Consider the following 17,901-nt stretch of genomic DNA (forward strand, 5'->3'; position numbering starts at 1 on the left):
CTGGAGACCCAGGATCGAATCCCACATCAGGCTCCCGGTGCATGGAGCCTGCTTCTCCCTCTGCCTGTGTCTCTGCCTCTCTCTCTCTCTGTGACTATCATAAATAAATAAAAATTTAAAAAAGAAAAAAATTGTGTCACTTTTTAAAAAAAGTATACATATATACTTATATACATATAAGATTTTTATTTATGAGAGAGACAGAGAGAGAGAGAGAAAGCATCCGTGGTGGGGAGAAGCAGGCTCCTCACTGAGCAGGGAGCCCCTCATGGGGCTGGATCCCAGGACCCTGAGATCACGACCTGAGCTGAAGGCAGTCCCTCAATGGATGGAGCTACCGGGTGCCCCATGTTGTAATTTCTTTTAACAATGGTCTATTTTTCTTAAATTTTAAAAAATCCCTTATTGTATGGTAGCAACAAGAGTACAGTGCACCTCCTTAAACATAAACAGCCTCCACACTCAAGCCCACTTCTGGCTTTTCACTTTTCTAGAGTGCTTTAATTTCCATATTTGGAGCTACAGTAATATAATAGTAAAAAACAAAACAAAAAAACCCTGAAACATTCATTACTTGCACACCCATGTTCACAGCAGCAGCATTCGCGATAACCAAAGTGTAGAAGCAATCCAAATGTCCACTGACAGATGGTTGGATAAACAGAGTGTGATATATACACACAACGGAATATTATTCAGCCTTGAAAAGGGCAGAAATGGTGACCTATGTTACAGTATGGATGAACCTTGAGAACATTAGGTTAAGTTCAACAGGCCAGTCACAAAAAGATAAATAATGTATGTTTCAGTTTAAGATGAGAAACTTCTGGAGATCTATAGCACAGTGATGTGAACATAACACTACTAAATTGTATGTTTAAAAATTGTATTAGGCACCTGAGTGGCTCAGTTGGTTAAATGGCTGACTCCTGATTTTGGCTCAGGTCATGATCTCAGGGTCATGGGATCAAGCCCCACACGGGGACAGGCTCAGTGTGGGGCTGCTTGAGATCTTCCCTCCCCCACCTTACTCCCTCTTCTGCTCCTCACCACCCTCCTCCACTTGTGTTCTTGCTCTCTCTCCCTCTCAAAAATAAGTAAAATCTTTAAAAACAAAAACCAAAATGACAAAACTAAGTAGCTAATCTTTTTTAAAATACTAATAGACTCAAAAATAATTTTTTTAGTGATTACCTAAAATCATTTTTCCTATCCCTTAAGTACTAAAAATAAAAACCCTTTGTATTCAATTAAGAGTTACTTCAATCAAGGTGACTTTTCATCAGAGTTCCATTTATGGTAAGGTCCAACTAATTTTTACCAAATAATAAATATTGCCTCATAACTAGAAAAGAGAAATCATGAGATTAAAGCAAGTGGGAACCTTAACTCCCAAGGCTCTAGGCCTTTTGGCCGGTCCTCCTGTAATGGCTCTACTGTAATGGCTTTGCTCCAGTGTGTGGCCAATTCCAGTAGGAATTGATAGGAAGATTTAAAATCAGGAAAGCATAAGAAAAGCCCTCAGGACTGTTTTTCACATCTGAAAATAGTTACCCCAACTTCCTCTTTAGCTCTCTTCTATTTCCCTCATTCTTCTATTTCCCTCACTCCAACATTTCTCTGGTTCTAAAGTGGTAGAGTTCAGCAGAGCACACATATCACATGGGAGAGTTTTCTAATTTTCCTCCTTCTCCTTTGGTTCCCCTAGTTCTTCCCCTTCCCCCTGTGGGCACTGGACTCAAAAGCTTCCTCCAATCCTATCTCCTCTCCCTCTGCACTCCAGTTTTTCCCTACACTTCCCAAATCAGCTCCTAGGACAGGTTTAAGTATATTTCAGCATCTGGTATCCATAGTATTGACTCAGTAAAGCTCATTTCTAAAACTGACATGAAAGGCATCATCCTCCAGTAATTTCAAGTATCAGGGAGAAGACTGGAAAGCTGGAGAGCTGGGGCATATCTTCTAGACAGAAATGTTTTATTACGTATAAGTTCATTGAGTCAAGGGACTAGTCAGCTTATTCTCTTCAAAGCTCAATATCCTACCTTCAACAATATTCTCCAGGCACCCTAGCTTCTCTCTGGCTATTTTTAAAATTACTTTAAGTTGTTTGGCTAGCCTAATTCCTTCTGTAGAAGTCCTTTATGATCTTCAAGAGAGGAAAAAAAAGCCTAAAGGCAATTCAGTTTTAAGAATATTTCATTATGTCAACTATACTTCAATAAAAAAAAAGAGTATTTCATACTCCAAAGTTACTGACATAAAAGAATCAGTACTTGTATTTACAATTGTGATTGAATAACAAATTAGATTTTAATCAGTGTATAATAAAACATAGAACCAAAAAGAAAAACATTTTATTTACCATAAAGATGATGGTATCATACATTCAGTAGTGGCATAATGTATACAAATAGAAAATTCTGCCAAACATGGTTCATTGGCAGCCCGCAAAATAGATGTTTACATTGCTTTAATTCAGCAACCTCATAGACAAAAACAAAATCGCTCCCCAGTTAATTGCCCTTTTGATATCTCCACACGATAAAAATTAGAGGGTGGGTGAAACACCCAAGAAAGGGCTTCAACAAGTACAGGCAGTCCTAACACCCACAGGTGAGTTCAGAAAACCTGTAACTGGTGGCTACCAACCATAACCAACAGTTGGCGTGCCCTGTGTTTTCTCCCTAAGTTTCTAAATCCCAGTTTTAAGAAACTGTGCATTAATTCAATCAATCATAAAACAAAGTAAGATAATTTCAGAATCCCCCATCAGGCCACAAAATGAACAAAGCATTCTCTGTTAACTATACTGCAATACTGACTTGGGGCAAATACTTATTTGTAAAGCTTGATAAACTGAGAAAGAATTTATCACAGAGGAAGAAATACATGTTCAGGTCAATACTACCCATCTTTCTTTTTCACATAGTTTTATTACTTCATGCATAAAGGATGGTATTTAGAGAAACCATAAAACTTTGCTCTAGTTACCAGAAAGATGTATCTGTCTTTCATGGTAGAGTGCAAGTTCATGGGTATAAGAATTTATAGCTTAGTATGGTATCTGGCATATGAAACACTATACATTTGGTATGTATTTTACAGTTTTCAAGGCAAATTTTCAGACCTGAAAATGTGTTCAACACTCTAAGTTAAACTCTAAAAGGGTTGTCAGGGGGGTACCTGGGTGGCTCAGTTGGTTGATCATCCAACTCTTGGTTTTGGCTCAGGTCATCATCTTATGGGTTGTGGGATCGAGCCCTGTGTTGGGCTCCAAACTCAGGGGTTATCTGCTTGAGGATTCTCTCCCTTTGCCCCTCCCCTACTCTCCTCTCAGAAAAATAAGTAAGTCTTAAAAAAAAAAAAAATACAAGGGTTGTCAGATTCTTTAAGGGCCTCAGTAAGGAACACTAGGGGAACCTAGGTGGCTCAGTCAGTTAAGCATCCAACTCTTGATTTCTGCTCAGGTCATGATCTCAGGGTTGTAAAACTGAGCCTCCCATTGGACTCCTGGCTCAGTGGGGAGTCTGCTTGAGATTCTGTCTTTTTCCTTCTCCCTCTGCCTCTCCCTCTCCCCCCACCCCCACTCATGTATGTACTCTCTAATAAATAAATAAATAAATCTTAAGCACACACTAAACTTTACCTTTGTGAAGATGGCCAGGGGCATGCCATATTGGTCCTCTTCCAAACCAGAAATTAGCCCTGGTATCAGGACTGCCTGGCCCGTGTTAGCTTGAGGTTGTACAGTAATTGGAGGACTGTCTGAGGGTACAGACTCCTTTGGAAATGAGTTTGTCTGTTCTGACCCAACCTGTTCCCTTTCTTTCAAGGTAGGGTCCTCTAACACACTAGGATCCAAGGTCTCCCAGTCACTTTCTGAAGACTCTGGAGATGGGCGGGAAGGAGGTTTCAAATATTGACTAGTATCATTGGGTTCTTGTCCTTTGCTGCTGTCATCTTCTATTTGGAGCAATGGTTCTTCGGTCTTGATGCCAACATCTCCTCCATGGCTTCCTGTTATAATTTTCTTAACAGTTCCTGAGTTGGTATTTGAAATGTCAGGAGCAGACATAGAAAGAAAATCATTTGCAGAGGGATTACTTTCGTGAAGCCCAGCATCTTCAGACATACTCTTTCGGGGTCTGTACTGAGAACAGTCACTGAGACCATGTTCAATCATGCCTACAACATAAAATAGAAGAGCTTGGCTTACAATAAGGTGAGAAAAAGTAAGAACTGCATATTCCATTCTAAATAGTGGAAGTCTCCTATAAAAATATTAATAAGTTATACTTGCACATGTTATAATTAAAAAAGAGAGAAATCTCATATAAAATAGAGAGACCCTTTGCCAAAAGAAAATCATGTTAAAATAGAAATGTTATCCCTAACAAATTTATTCCTAAAAATTTTTATCATTGAAAGTTCGAGTATAGGTTAAATGATAGGAAGAGTAGATACTGTCACCCTCTTACCTGGAAAAAGGGATAATACAGTCATCAGGGCACCCACCAATTTATTCACTGGAGAAATATAAAAGAGAACCTGAAATGGATTAAATAAAAATTAAATCAGAATATTCATGAATCTACAACATAAAAAAAGGGGGAGTGTAGAAAAGGAAAAATCCTTTACAAAAGAATAACAAGCTAATAAATATATTAATGAAAGAATAAAAAAAATTACCAAACATCCATCATGATTCAGTTAAAAATTAACAACAGAAGCTAAAACTACTGTGAAAAGTTGTTGGGCAACAGGACATTCACATAGCTTCAAATTTATCAGCCCATAGATTAGCTATTAGTTGCAAAATACTTCACTATGAAGAAATCTGGGGACTATCGCTTTAATCAAATGATCAAGTTTCACATCACCGATAATACTACAAACAGTTATGGGCTTCCTGGTGTGATAACTCTGAGGACACACCACCACTTGTATAGCAGTCTTGCCCCAAAAGTTTAATCTGAAATTAGCCAAAAGAAAATAATCAGACGAATCTAATCTTATAATTTAACTAGTCTAGATTCTTAAAAAAAAACAGAAAGAAACAACAACAACAAAAAGAACAAGGTGGTAGAGCTGCTTGAGATTAAAGAGAACCACAAGGCAAGGCAATACATGACCCTTGATCCCCAGAGTGAAACAACCAGTTTATAGGATATTATTAAAATATCTGAAGAAATTTGAAAATGGACTGCATATTAGATATCATTTATTGTACAAATGTTATAACTTCTTGAATGTGAAAATGGTTTCTTGGTTATATGGGAATATACTCTTATTCTTAAGAAATACATCCTGGGGTGCCTTAGTGGCTCAGGTCTTGATCCTCGGTTCCTGAGATTGAGTCAGGAACTGACAGGGAGTCCTGTGTCAGACTCCCTGCTCAAGTGGGAAACTTGCTTCCTCCTCTCCCTCTGCCCCCTACCCTAGCCACTCCTGTTCTCTTTCTCTCTCTCCCGTCAAATAAATAAATACAATCTTTTAAAAAAAATCTTAAAGTGTTTAGGGGTGAAGTACCATGACTTTAAAATTATTAGGATTCGGGGTGGGGGGAAAATGAACATATATATAAAGCAATATAATGTAAAAGTAGCAAAATGTTACCGACACATACAAATCAAATGTGTAAAAAAAGTTCATTATGGTATTCTATCAACTTTTCTGTAGGTTCAACATTTTTCATGATTAAAAATGGAAAAAAAACAGGATTAGATGTTGCATTAAAACTAACACTTGGTTATCATTAAATTAGTTGAAAAAACAAGCAAAAGATTTGCTTAGGTGATTTTTTTTCCTTTTTTTAAACAATTAAATCATTTAATGACACTGAAGTGCTATTTGACAGAGCATAGCACCCACAGTTTTCTGTTTTCCTTACAGAATGATCTTACTTAAGGAGTGCTTTGCAAGTACAGAGAAACCAAGGGTTGCATTAAAGGACATCCTTATTTCATCAAATCAATATACAAAGGGTACCTGTGATTTGCCACATTAAAGTTATGTGATCATAAATGCCACTACATGTAGCTAGGCTAAGTACTATTTTGCAAGACTTTTCTTTCAGATTTGTATATCCATGTGTGCTCTGGATTGCAATGTAAAACACTTTTATTATAAACTGCAATAACAAAGTTTGAAACCTACAACTCAACAAGCAAAAAACAAAACAAAAAAGCCCCCAAACCTGATTGAACATATATTTCTTCAAGGAAGACATACAAATGACCAACAAGCACAGAAAAAGGTGCTCAACATTACAACCCATTAGGGGAATGCAAATCAAGACCAGGAGATAACATCTCACTCCTATTAGGACAGCTACTATCAAAAAACTAAAAAATAACAAGTATTGGTAAAGGTGTAGAGACGATGGAAACCTTGTGCACTGTTGGCATGAATGTAAAATGGTGCAACCACTATGGAAACAGTATGGGGATTGCTCAAAAAAATTAAAAATAGAACTACCATCTCTAGCAATACCACTTCTGGGTATATACCCAAAAGAACTGGAGGCAGGGTCTTGAAGAGATGTATGCATACCATTGTTCATAGTAGCATTATTCATAAGAGCCAAAAGGTGGAAGCAACCCAATATCCATCAAAGGACGAAGGGATAAACAAAATGTAGTATGTACATACAATGAGTATCACTCAGTTTTTGTTTTTTGTTTTTTTTTTAAGAGGAGGGCAGCTTGGGTGGCTCAGGTTTAGCGCCACCTTCAGCCCAGGGTGTGATCCTGGAGGCCTGGGATCAAGTCCCACATTGGGCTCCCTACATGGAGCCTACTTTTCCCTCTGCCTGTGTCTCTGTCTGTCTCTCATAAATAAATAAATAAATAAATAAATAAATAAATAGGAAGGAAATTCTGACACGTGATATACATGCATCAGACTTGAGGACACTATGCTTAGTACAAAAAGGCAGTCACAAAAAGGCAAATACTGCATGATTTCACTTGTATAAGGAACTCAGAGTAGACAAATTCGTAGTAACAATAAGTAGAAGGGTCACTGTCAGTGGGGAGAGGAAATCTGGGAGTTCGTTTTAGCTTTGCACAATGAAGAGTCTGTGATTGGATGATGATGACAGCACAACAATGTGGATATACTCAGTGCCACTCAACTATACAATTAAAACTGGTTAAGATGGTAAATTAGGGGGGATCCCTGGGTGGCTCAGCGGTTTAGCGCCTGCCTTTGGCCCAGGGCGCGATCCTTGGAGTCCTGGGATCGAGTCCCGCGTTGGGCTCCCAGCATGGAGCCTGCTTCTCACTCCTCCTGTGTCTCTGCCTCTCTATGTCTATCTTAAATAAATAAATAAATCTTAAAAAAAAAAGATGGTAAATTAGGTGTTTCGTGTATTTTACAATTAAAAACCTTATTTTTAAAAAAACTTTTAACTTTTATTTTTATTTATTTATTTATTTAATTTTTTTTATTTATGATAGTCACACAGAGAGAGAGAGAGAGAGAGAGGCAGAGACACAGGCAGAGGGAGAAGCAGGCTCCATGCACCGGGAGCCCAATGTGGGATTCGATCCCGGGTCTCCAGGATCGCGCCCCGGGCCAAAGGCAGGCGCCAACCCGCTGCGCCACCCAGGGATCCCAAAAATTTTTAAACTTTTAAAAAGATTTTATCTATTTATTTGACAGAGAGAGAGCACAAACAGGGGAGTGGCAGGCAGAGGCTGAAGGAGAAGCAGGGTCTTTGCTGAGTGGGGAGCCTGATGCAGGGCTTGATCCTAGGACCGGGTTTCATGACCTGAGCCAAAGGCAGACATTTAACAGACTGAGCCACCCAGGCACCCCTAAAAACTTTAAAAAGTTAAAACACTGCACATATGTTAGATTCATTCATTTAAAAAACATTTTTTTCTCTTTGAAGAAGAAATACATATGGTTTTACAGAAAACTAGAAACATATTTCCTTCTTAAGAATATAACCTAGGGGCACTTGGATAACTAAACCAGTTAAGTGTGTCTAACTCTTGATTTTGGCTCAGGTCATGATCTCAGGGTCTTGAGACTGAGCCCTGTGTTGGGCTCTGCACTCAGTGCCGAGTCTGCTTGAGAATTTCTCTCCCCCCCTCCCTCCACCTTCCCACTGCTCATGCTCTAAATCAATCAATAAAATCTTTAATATAAAAAATATAACGTATATTCTCACCAAACTGTTGATGTCTTTCCTTCCTGTCTCTTTTTAATGAATATTTGCTTGTTAAAATTGGGATCATGGGCTTGATATGTACTTGGATCAACTTTTCACTTAACATTCAATGAAACATCATTACAACAACAACAAAAAAACCCTCCAAATCTCTTTAGTCATTTGAATCATGTAGAATATACAAGGAGAGCCAGTACTTATTCACTGATAATTCATTATTATAAATTATTCTGTGACAGAATATCTTAGATGGAGCTCTGTGTCCAACTCACATTAATTCTGGAAAATAAATATGAGAACTACTACTGTGCCAAACGAATAAATTTTTTTAAAAAGATTTATTTATTTATTCATGAGAGACACAGAGAGAGAGAGGGGCAGAGACCCAGGCAGAGGGAGAAGCAGGCCCCACACAGGGAGCCTGACGTGGGACTTGATCCCGGGTCTCCAGGATCACGCCCAGGCTGAAGGCGGCGCTAAACCGCTGAGCCACCCAGGAATCCCCACAAATAGATATTTTTAAGGTAACAAACCACAATAGACATTATAAATGGCTGACTTTCCAACATCCATTCTACCCCTACTCCACTTAGCACAGTAATATAGTATATAAAACTGGCCCCATATCCAAGGGTGGTTCCTTATTAGTCTAAACCAGAAGTCAGTAAACTTTTTCTATAAAGGGTCAAATATTAAGTATTCTTCCTTTGTAGGTGATACATATGGTCTCTGTCACAACTATTTGACTCTGCCACTATAGTGCAAAAGCAGCCATAAGCAATAAGTATATGAATGTGTATAACTATGTTTTGATAAAACATTATAAAAATATATAGTGGGCCAGATTTGGTCCTGGGGCCTAGTTTGCACACCCTTGGTCTAAAATCATGGTGATTCTATCTTTTTGTACTAGAGAATGATCTGGAACTCAAGTTTAAACCAACCAGTATATGCACTTCTTTGGTAACAATTTATTTGTTCACTCCAGACACATGGCCTCATGGGTCTAAACAAATTGAAAAGATGATTCTTATTAAATGGTTTGGGAATAGGTATTACCACTACCACCAACTTTTTTTAAAAGATTTTATTTACTTATTGAAGATTTTATTCATTTCAGAGAGAGAGTGAGAACGCACTAGCAAGCAGGGTGAGCAGCAGATGGGGAGGGTGAGGAACAAGCAGACTCTGCACTGAGCAGAGTCCAGGGGGTGGGGGTGGGGGGCTGATCCCACGACTCTGAGATCAAAACCCGAGCCTAAATCAAGAGTCGGCCATTTAACCAACTGAGCCACCGAGGTGTCCCACTTTATTTATTTATTTTAGAGAGTATGAGTGTCGGCAATAGTGGAGGGAAGGGCAGAAGGAGAGGATCTTAAGCAGACTCCCCAATGAGCATGGAGCCTTGACCCAGGGCTGGAGTCACAACACTGCGATCAATATCTTGAGTTGAAACCTTACTGTTGGCAGTTAACCTACACTACAAAGGAAACCAGGTGCAGGATAAAGCTAGCACTACACTCTGTGGAGCAAAGAGATGGGGGAAAAAAAATCTCGATACTTAATTATACTGTAGAATCGTTCAATCAATCAGCCTTGAAGTCTGCAGTAACCCATCCCTCATTATTTTGGTCAGTTTAAATTGGCTCCAGAAAAGACTACATGAATTTATAATTCTGTGTTATTGAACAAGAATATGTGCTTTAGTCTACTACAATATGACAGGCAAAAAAGTGTTAATTTATACTTTACCATTAGTTTTAACTTTACATAGTATATTTAAAAAAGCAAACAAATGTTACTCTATTCCTTCAAATCTCACCTTTTTTTCAAGAAGAATTAGTTTAAACAGGATTAAGACCTAAAGAAAAAATATTGCGTTAAAGTAAGAAACTCAAGCATAACTCAAGCACTTATTCATTTGCCTTTTCCCTTTCTCAAACATAATCACATTGATTTAATCAATATTAGCTACAGTGCTTAAGCTACATTGAAAATTGTGAACTTATACTGAAAAACTAAAAATTATGTATTAGTGAAGAACCACTTAACAAATTGTGCTTTTTGGAAGGAGTTGTTATTTTGCTTGAAATACCTGCAAGCTCCTTCAAGGGCAAGGACTATTCATTTATTTCTGGATGTCCAGGGCATTCACATAGTAGATACTCAATAAATGTTTGTTAAATGAATGATCAATTTGTGTATGTCCCAGTCAACATATCTTTAATAATAAAGATCAGAAGACATAAGTATAGATATTTTATTGGAAAATGTTTCACTCTCAGGGCAATATACAAACTACTCTGTAAGATTAAAACATGTTCCTTCCCATTCTAATTTCATGACATCTGAAATTACAAAGACAACAGAAAAAGGTATCCACCCCTGCACAGACAGTATTCCTATACCTTTCAAAATTTCTATCATATAAGCTCTACCAACACTTTCAACTTTTATCATTATGAGAACGGTCTTAGAACTAAAATATGGTATTCCACAATCTGCATTCGACCTTGTAGCATACAGAATTTGCTCAAATAAATGAATACAATTTTAGTACATTATAAAGTAAATAAGGTATCATACCTTATGTCGAAAATGAAGCACAAGATCTCGAGGAGACAGACCTACAATGTTAATAAAAAAGCTAATCTGTGATGATAATCTCTGGGTTTTGTCAAAGTTTCTTCCAATCAAAGGAAAGGTAGGTAAAAATAGGAATAGTAAGAATATAAAAATATTTATGTAATATTTGGTTATGTACACATTTACTCAGAATTTACCAAATTATTGTTAACAGTCAAATATAACATGGTCCAATAGGACTTACTACAATAATGGTAATGTTCTAAATCTGTATTGTCCAATACAGTAGCCACATATGTCCAATACAGAATATTTGAAATGTAGCAAGTATACTGACAAACTGGACTTTTTAATTTAATTTTTATTAATTCTAATCTAAATGTAAATAGCTACATGAGGCTAAGGGCTATTGTTGTAGACAATGTAGCTCTAACATTTTCTCCCCATTCTACAAATATCTTACAAATTATACAAGTTTAGAAATTATAAAGCGTATACTGTAGTGGAAATTTGAAGTTTATACTGTAGTGGCAGTCAATCATTTAAACATGGTTTTTGGTTGCCACACTCCATAGTTATTATTTCTAAATCACAGTCTTCTCCGATCATCTGCCACAGGACAAGAGAAAATAACTCAGAGAAAAATATATTCTCAGGAGTTTTGTGACCAGCTTACTTATAACAGGATTATAAATGCGAACTACCACAATTTGGCTACTTAATGCTAAAATAGGAATTGAGTGAGCATAAATCGCTGTGTGACGCAAACTTGTTTCTCATCATGAAAAGAGTATTTATTGAGTGTCAATTGAGTACCTTGGACACCAATGAATATTCTGGATTATCAGAATAGCATAAATCATACACAGCTCCCAACTTGAAAAATCTTAGGACAGAAAAGAATTGAGCAGATCTCTCTCTTGCTCTCCCACTCTGTTATGACAGGGAATTAATTGACTTGGCCAGCATTACCATAAGAAGAAAAAACTTCCGTTATACTTCTGAAAAGCAGAAATTTGCTTTATACAATAATAGCTCTAAAGATTGCTACAATTATGTTATAATCTTAATTAATACAAATACTAGTGAAGAAGATACTTAAGGAAGCAGCAACATCAAACACCGAAGAATTTAAATTTAGATCTCATACAGAAATTTAACTTTGATTATAAAGTTTTACATGCAACTTGGTTAATCAAATGACTCAGTTTAGAAAATGAAAAGAAATAAGGACATTGTTTCTGATTTGTAAAAAGCTACTTACCAAGATACACTTGGGATCCTTCTAATGAAGTTCCTCCCAAGGAACTATTCATATGTTCATAAAGCTCCTATAAAATATAGACTCAATTTAGAACATTTTACAATCATTTTAGACACTAAATTAGAAGTATGATGACCAGGAAAAAACTGGTTCTTTACCTGAGGCAGTTTGTTTTGCCAGACACTAACTTTAGTAACAGTAGAGGTCTCGCTGAAACCTTACCAGTTTCCAGTACTCCCTTCTTCTCTTCCTCCTCATTTTAAAGCTTAGTTCATTCACATGGTATGGATTCTAGGCTAAGTTCTCTCTACTTTCTTGCTAAACACCTAATTGTCCTATACTCACTAGAATCTAGGAGAGATCTATGTTCCATATATTAATGGCAGCCGAGAGAAAAACAAGCTATCCATCTTTAGAAAAACAGTCATGTAGTCTGTTTCTGGTTTTTTGGCTCCTTTTTTTTTTTTTTTTCATTGGGAGATTGGAACCAGAAGACTGATATATAAACATAACATGTATGTTAGTATATTATGTATACTAATTATGTGTTACTAATATCATGTATATTAGTAAGACAAGCAAATTTAGAGAAGCAATGCCCTAGCAAAAGAGCTATTTTCCATTAATAGAAGCACTTATGTTAATTATAGTCATTATTATTTCCTAATAAAAAGTGTGGTTAAATTTAATAAATATCGATTGTACATTTTTGGTAGATTCATTGCCCTTCAATATTCTTTTTTCAAGTTGCAAATTTTTGTGGGTTTTTTTCTTTTTAAATTTTTATTTAAATTCTAGTTAGTTAGCATACAGTGCAATATTGGTTTCAGGAGAATTCAGTTACATGTGCCCTCCTTAATCCTCATCACCCTTCTAGTCCACCCCCCACCCACCTCCTTCCAGCAACCCTCAGTTTGTTGGCTAAAGGGTCTCTTATAGTTTGTTTTCCTCTCTCCCCTTTTTCCCCTCCCCTCCCATATGTTCATTTATTTTGTTTCTTAAATTCCACATACGACTGAAATCATATGGTGCTTTCTCAGACTTCTTTTACTTAGTACAATACACTCTAGCTCCATGCATGTTGTCGCAAATGGCAAGATTTCATACCACATCTTCTTTATCCATTCATCAGTTGATGGACGTCTGGCCTCTTTCCATAGTTTGGCTATTGTTGATAATGCTGCACTGGGATACATGTACCCCTTTGAATCTCTATCCTTTAGGATAAATACCTAGTAGTGCAATTGCTGGATCATAGGTCAATGTTATTTTTAAAGAAGAATGTCTTTCTTAAGTAATAATATTATCTTTACAGTATTACTGACAAGATTTATTTGATTCATTGAATTTGTTTTCAGCCAAATATATCTATAGAGGGATACAGTTACCTTTAGAATGGAAATTTGGGAAAAATCCTTCTCTTCAAAATATGCATGTGTAATGAGCTGAAGTTTTGCTTGAAGTAAGCCATAGAGAGGCTTAAAGAAGAAAAAAAAAGTACTATTAGTTTGATAATAGTAAAAAAAAAAATGTTACAGCTTTGTAATTGAAAGAACAGGAAGAAAAACTAATTTAACTTATTATTTTGTATACTGCAACAAAATTATTCCTTAACTCTTATTTTTATTTTAGACCCTCTTCTACTATTTCCATCCTTATTTTCAATGTTCTTTTCTAGATTATTTTCTGATTTCTATGTCTCAGAATACAGAGACCATAGTGTATATATATATTCTAATTAATTAAAACAAGTAATACTGGAAGAGTCCCCCTGCAATATCCCTGTTAATATATCATTATTACCATCTAAAATATCCTAGTATAGGGTGCCTGGGTGGCACAGTCAGTTAATTGGCTCAGGACATGATCCTGGAATTCTGGGATCAAGCCCTGCATAGGGCTCCCTCCCTGTTCAGCAGAGAGTCTGCTTCTCCCTCTCCCTCTGTTCCGCCTCCTGCCTGGGCTCGCTTTCTCTCTCAAATAAATAAATAAAATCTAAAAAAATAAAAATTAAAAGAGTATCTAAGTATAAAGTCATTAAATTTTTATATATTTTAAATATATATTTTCATATATTTACATATATATAGAATACAATGCACTACAAACACCAAACTTTTTTGCGTGAGCTAGCTCTCCCTACCCTCTATGCCTGTTTAAAGACAGGTAAAATCGGATTTTCATCCCAATTTTATCACTTCATAGTTACAGGTCTAGACATTTTTTTTCTCTCATACATCTTTATTTGTAAAATGAGAGCAATAAATACTTACATCTCACTGTTTTTATATGAGGATTAAAATGACAATTATATCTAAAAAGCATTTGGTATAGAATACTTAACATAAAAAGACCTGATAAATGACATTTATTATTATAATTGGGTTTTTTTTTGTGTGTGTGTGTTTTTTAATTATAATTGTTCTTTGAAGAAAGATTACCCAGGAAGCCTTTCAACATGTCGCACTTGCTTTAATATCTGGTATTCCTATGCTTTGGTCATCTGGCCCAGTATAAAAAAGTGATTCATTGATGTCTATCTTTCAGGTTACTCTTCTAGAAACTACGTATAATCTACCAATGTTCTGATATTGGGGTCTTTTACAGCCATGCCTTTTTAAGAAGTCTATTCTTGCCCTCTCTTTAAAATTAAGATCTTGGAAGAAATATCTGATCCTCAAAATCTTATTATTAAGGCCCATAGTATAAATTTACAAATTATTGTTATTCAGGACTTTTTTAAAGCTTAGTAGTAGAAGCCAAAATAAATCCTATTTTGCAAAAACTCAACATTTATTAAGCAGCCTACATTTAAATTGTCCATGGATATGAGATACATGTAATCTGATCAACTTGTACACAGAGTAATTTTAAAGTATTGTTATTGTACAATTCATTATGTCATTTCTGTTCCTCAAAAATTTTAAGTTTTTAAACACTTGTTTATTTTTTAGAGAGAGAGTGCTCATGTGAGCAGGGGAAGGGATAGAGGGAAGGGAGAGGGAGAGAGAAAGAATCCCAAGCCGACTTCCTGCTGAGCGCAGAAACCAACCCTGCTTCAACCTCATAACTCTGAGATCATGCCCTGAGCTGGAATCAAGAGGCACTTAACTGACTGAACTACCCAGGTGCCCCCCAAAGTTTCAGTTTTTAAAGAGCAAGTTAAGGCTACAGTTATTCATTATCAAGAGTCATATACTTTTATATCATCAGTAAAATATGAGTGATATTTTTGAGTTTTAGTAATATATTATTTATCCAAAGTCTTGAAAACAAAATTAAAATGGATAAATGAAATAGATCAGCAACCTCATTTTGATCAAATCTCAACCTCTTTTCCAAATACCTAGCTAGGAGGTTTCCTTCGTCTTATCTAGTTGTGGGTAGAGGTGCAAATGAGAGTAAAACTGCTGAAGGGCAAAGAGAAAGAGGAGATGCATGAGAATAAATAAGAGCCCCTAATGAATTTTAATCTATTACTATTTCCATAATCTCTCCTTATTCTAATAATGCCTTATTCTCAAGCAAAACCCTGCCACGAACATTTAACAAACACATTAACAAGTTATTTGGTCTCTTACCAACTTGCTTAGAACACAGACACTTTTCTGAACGGTCTCTCTGGTGACATCTGCTTGCCGTACTTTCAATGCCTATAAAAAAGTCATTATTAGAAATATTTCATGGAAAAAAAAAAAAAAGAAATATTTCATGGAAATATTTAAAAATCATTATCTTCCAATATAAACATAACAGTGAGAAAAATTTCTTACATTTAGTTAAATTCCAAATTTATTCATAATCTCAGAATATATATTTATTGAACAAGTCAGCCAGGAAACTTTGTGCCAGAATCTGGTAGGCACTAGAAATATAACAGCGAGAGATTATCCCTACTCTTCAAGAAACTTACTCTGTGGGATCCCTGGGTGGCGCAGCGGTTTGGCGCCTGCCTTTGGCCCAGGGCGCGATCCTGGAGACCCGGGATCGAATCCCACATCAGGCTCCCGGTGCATGGAGCCTGCTTCTCCCTCTGCCTGTGTCTCTGCCTCTCTCTCTCTCTCTGTGACTATCATAAATAAATGAAAGTTAAAAAAAAAAAAAAATCTAAAAAAAAAAAAAAAAAGAAACTTACTCTGTGATTAAGAGTACCTCATGTATAAGTTGCCACACCCATAATGCAAACCAAATGTCCTTGATTCTCGTTTGAAAATGGGCACCCTTTCAGAGACTACTGTTGCTGGTGGGAAGAGGCTAGTTTAGGATGACAAAAACAGCTTGTTTCTCCCAAGACGGAAGTACTAGCAGACAGTTAAGGTGCTTTTCTACACTGCCTGGAGTTTATGCTGGCAAACTGGTATTGTAGCCCAGCTCTGAGCCAGAGTTCATGCCTTGACGATTCTGAGGAGGACTATGTGAGATGTCTATTGTTCTCTACTAGTAAAGAACAAGCCTTCATTTGATCAACCTCAGATAATGTGGTGAAAGAAGTAAGAACTAATCTTCCCCTCTGTAGTGTACTGCCTGACATCTCCTTGGACTTGTCCTGAGGACCAAGGGGTTTTAGTGTCTTCAAATGACTGACAACTAGTCACTAAACTAAGAATAGAGCCTTCCCTCAATCTGTTTTCTACCTTTCTGCCTTCATTAATCTATCAGGTCTTACTTTCCTTCAAAGGGAATCAGTCTTTCTCCTAGGTTCTAGGTCCTTCTGACACCTGTCTTACCCCCCTGGTTATTAGGTGACAATAAAAAAATTGGAGAAAATGGCAATCCCAATATATTGTGGAATGGGTCAGACCCAGGGGGAGAGAAGACAGGCAGCATGAAATGCCATTTAAAGGCTATGCAGAGGGACACCTGGGTGGCTCAGTGGTTGGGTGCCTGCCTTCAGCTCAGGTCATGATCCCAGGATCCGGGATCGAGTCCCGCATATCAGGCTCCCTGCAAAGAGCCTGCTTCTCGCTCTGCCTATGTCTCTGCCTCTCTCTCTCTCAGTCTGTGTCTCTCATGAATAAATAAGTAAATCTTAAAAAAAAAAAAAAAAAAAAGGCTATGCAGAGCATGAGAACTGTTAATACTGACCAGCTTTGGAGAATTTTATTAGTGTTTACACTATCTATAGGGGATGAGAGTAAAAGGAACAGATATCCAAGAAAGGGGCGGGGGGCAACTCAGTTCATCTCATAGAAACATACTGTTAAGGGTAACAGTATATGAAGCAATCAAATGCACAAAGCTACCAGGATATCTCTTACTCTCAGGTTTATCTTTATCTTTAAATTCAGTTATTCATTTTGCAAATATTTACAAGGTGTGTCCTATATTCCAGGCCCTATGCACAAAGGGCTGTTTCACAGTAGTTAACTACTTTGGGTATGGTGGAGTTTGCACCTGCAATTTATTTTGAAATGGTTCAGGGAAAAATACAGACACACACAAAGTAAATGTTGTAGAACATCAACAATTGTTGAATCTAGACAATGGGTACATTGGTGTTCATCGTACAATTGTAAAAATTTATCTGCATGTTTGAAATGGTCATTATAGTCTATGGCCATACCACCCTGAATGCGCCAGATCTCATCTGAAATGGTCATTATAAAAAGATAAGAAAATTCTGAAAGATTTACTAAGTTAATCATTCATCTGAGGAGGCTCTTAAAACTTATAATTGCCTAGCCTCTATTACCAGAGATTCTAATTCAAGTCAGAAGGAAATGCCAGGTGTGGATTAAAAAGAAAGTCTCCAAGTAATTCCCATTAAAAAAAAAAAAAAATCACTGTTTTAGAGCAGTGTTTCCAATCTGGACTACATATTGGAATCACCCAAGAAGCTTTTGAAACACCTGATAACTGGGATGCCTCA

The 17,901-nt window shown here is 36.7% G+C and overlaps 1 protein-coding gene across 12 annotated transcripts in view; it reads right to left on the minus strand.

Moving 5' to 3' along the window:
• The window catches only part of AVL9 (AVL9 cell migration associated), an 82,937-nt gene that overhangs the window by 43,397 nt on the left and 21,639 nt on the right, over positions 1-17,901 (minus strand). For all 12 annotated transcript variants that reach the window (XM_077856267.1, XM_077856266.1, XM_077856264.1 and 9 more), the window contains exons 4-10: positions 15,614-15,685; positions 13,421-13,510; positions 12,033-12,099; positions 10,769-10,809; positions 10,005-10,043; positions 4,482-4,551; positions 3,650-4,188 (exon numbers count right to left, since the gene is read on the minus strand). In XM_077856267.1, the coding sequence (XP_077712393.1) occupies positions 3,650-4,188; positions 4,482-4,551; positions 10,005-10,043; positions 10,769-10,809; positions 12,033-12,099; positions 13,421-13,510; positions 15,614-15,685 (918 nt within the window). The remainder of the gene's footprint in view (positions 1-3,649; positions 4,189-4,481; positions 4,552-10,004; positions 10,044-10,768; positions 10,810-12,032; positions 12,100-13,420; positions 13,511-15,613; positions 15,686-17,901) is intronic.

This window comes from Canis aureus, chromosome 18 (assembly GCF_053574225.1).
Source record: "Canis aureus isolate CA01 chromosome 18, VMU_Caureus_v.1.0, whole genome shotgun sequence".
Taxonomy (NCBI): Eukaryota; Metazoa; Chordata; class Mammalia; order Carnivora; family Canidae; genus Canis; species Canis aureus.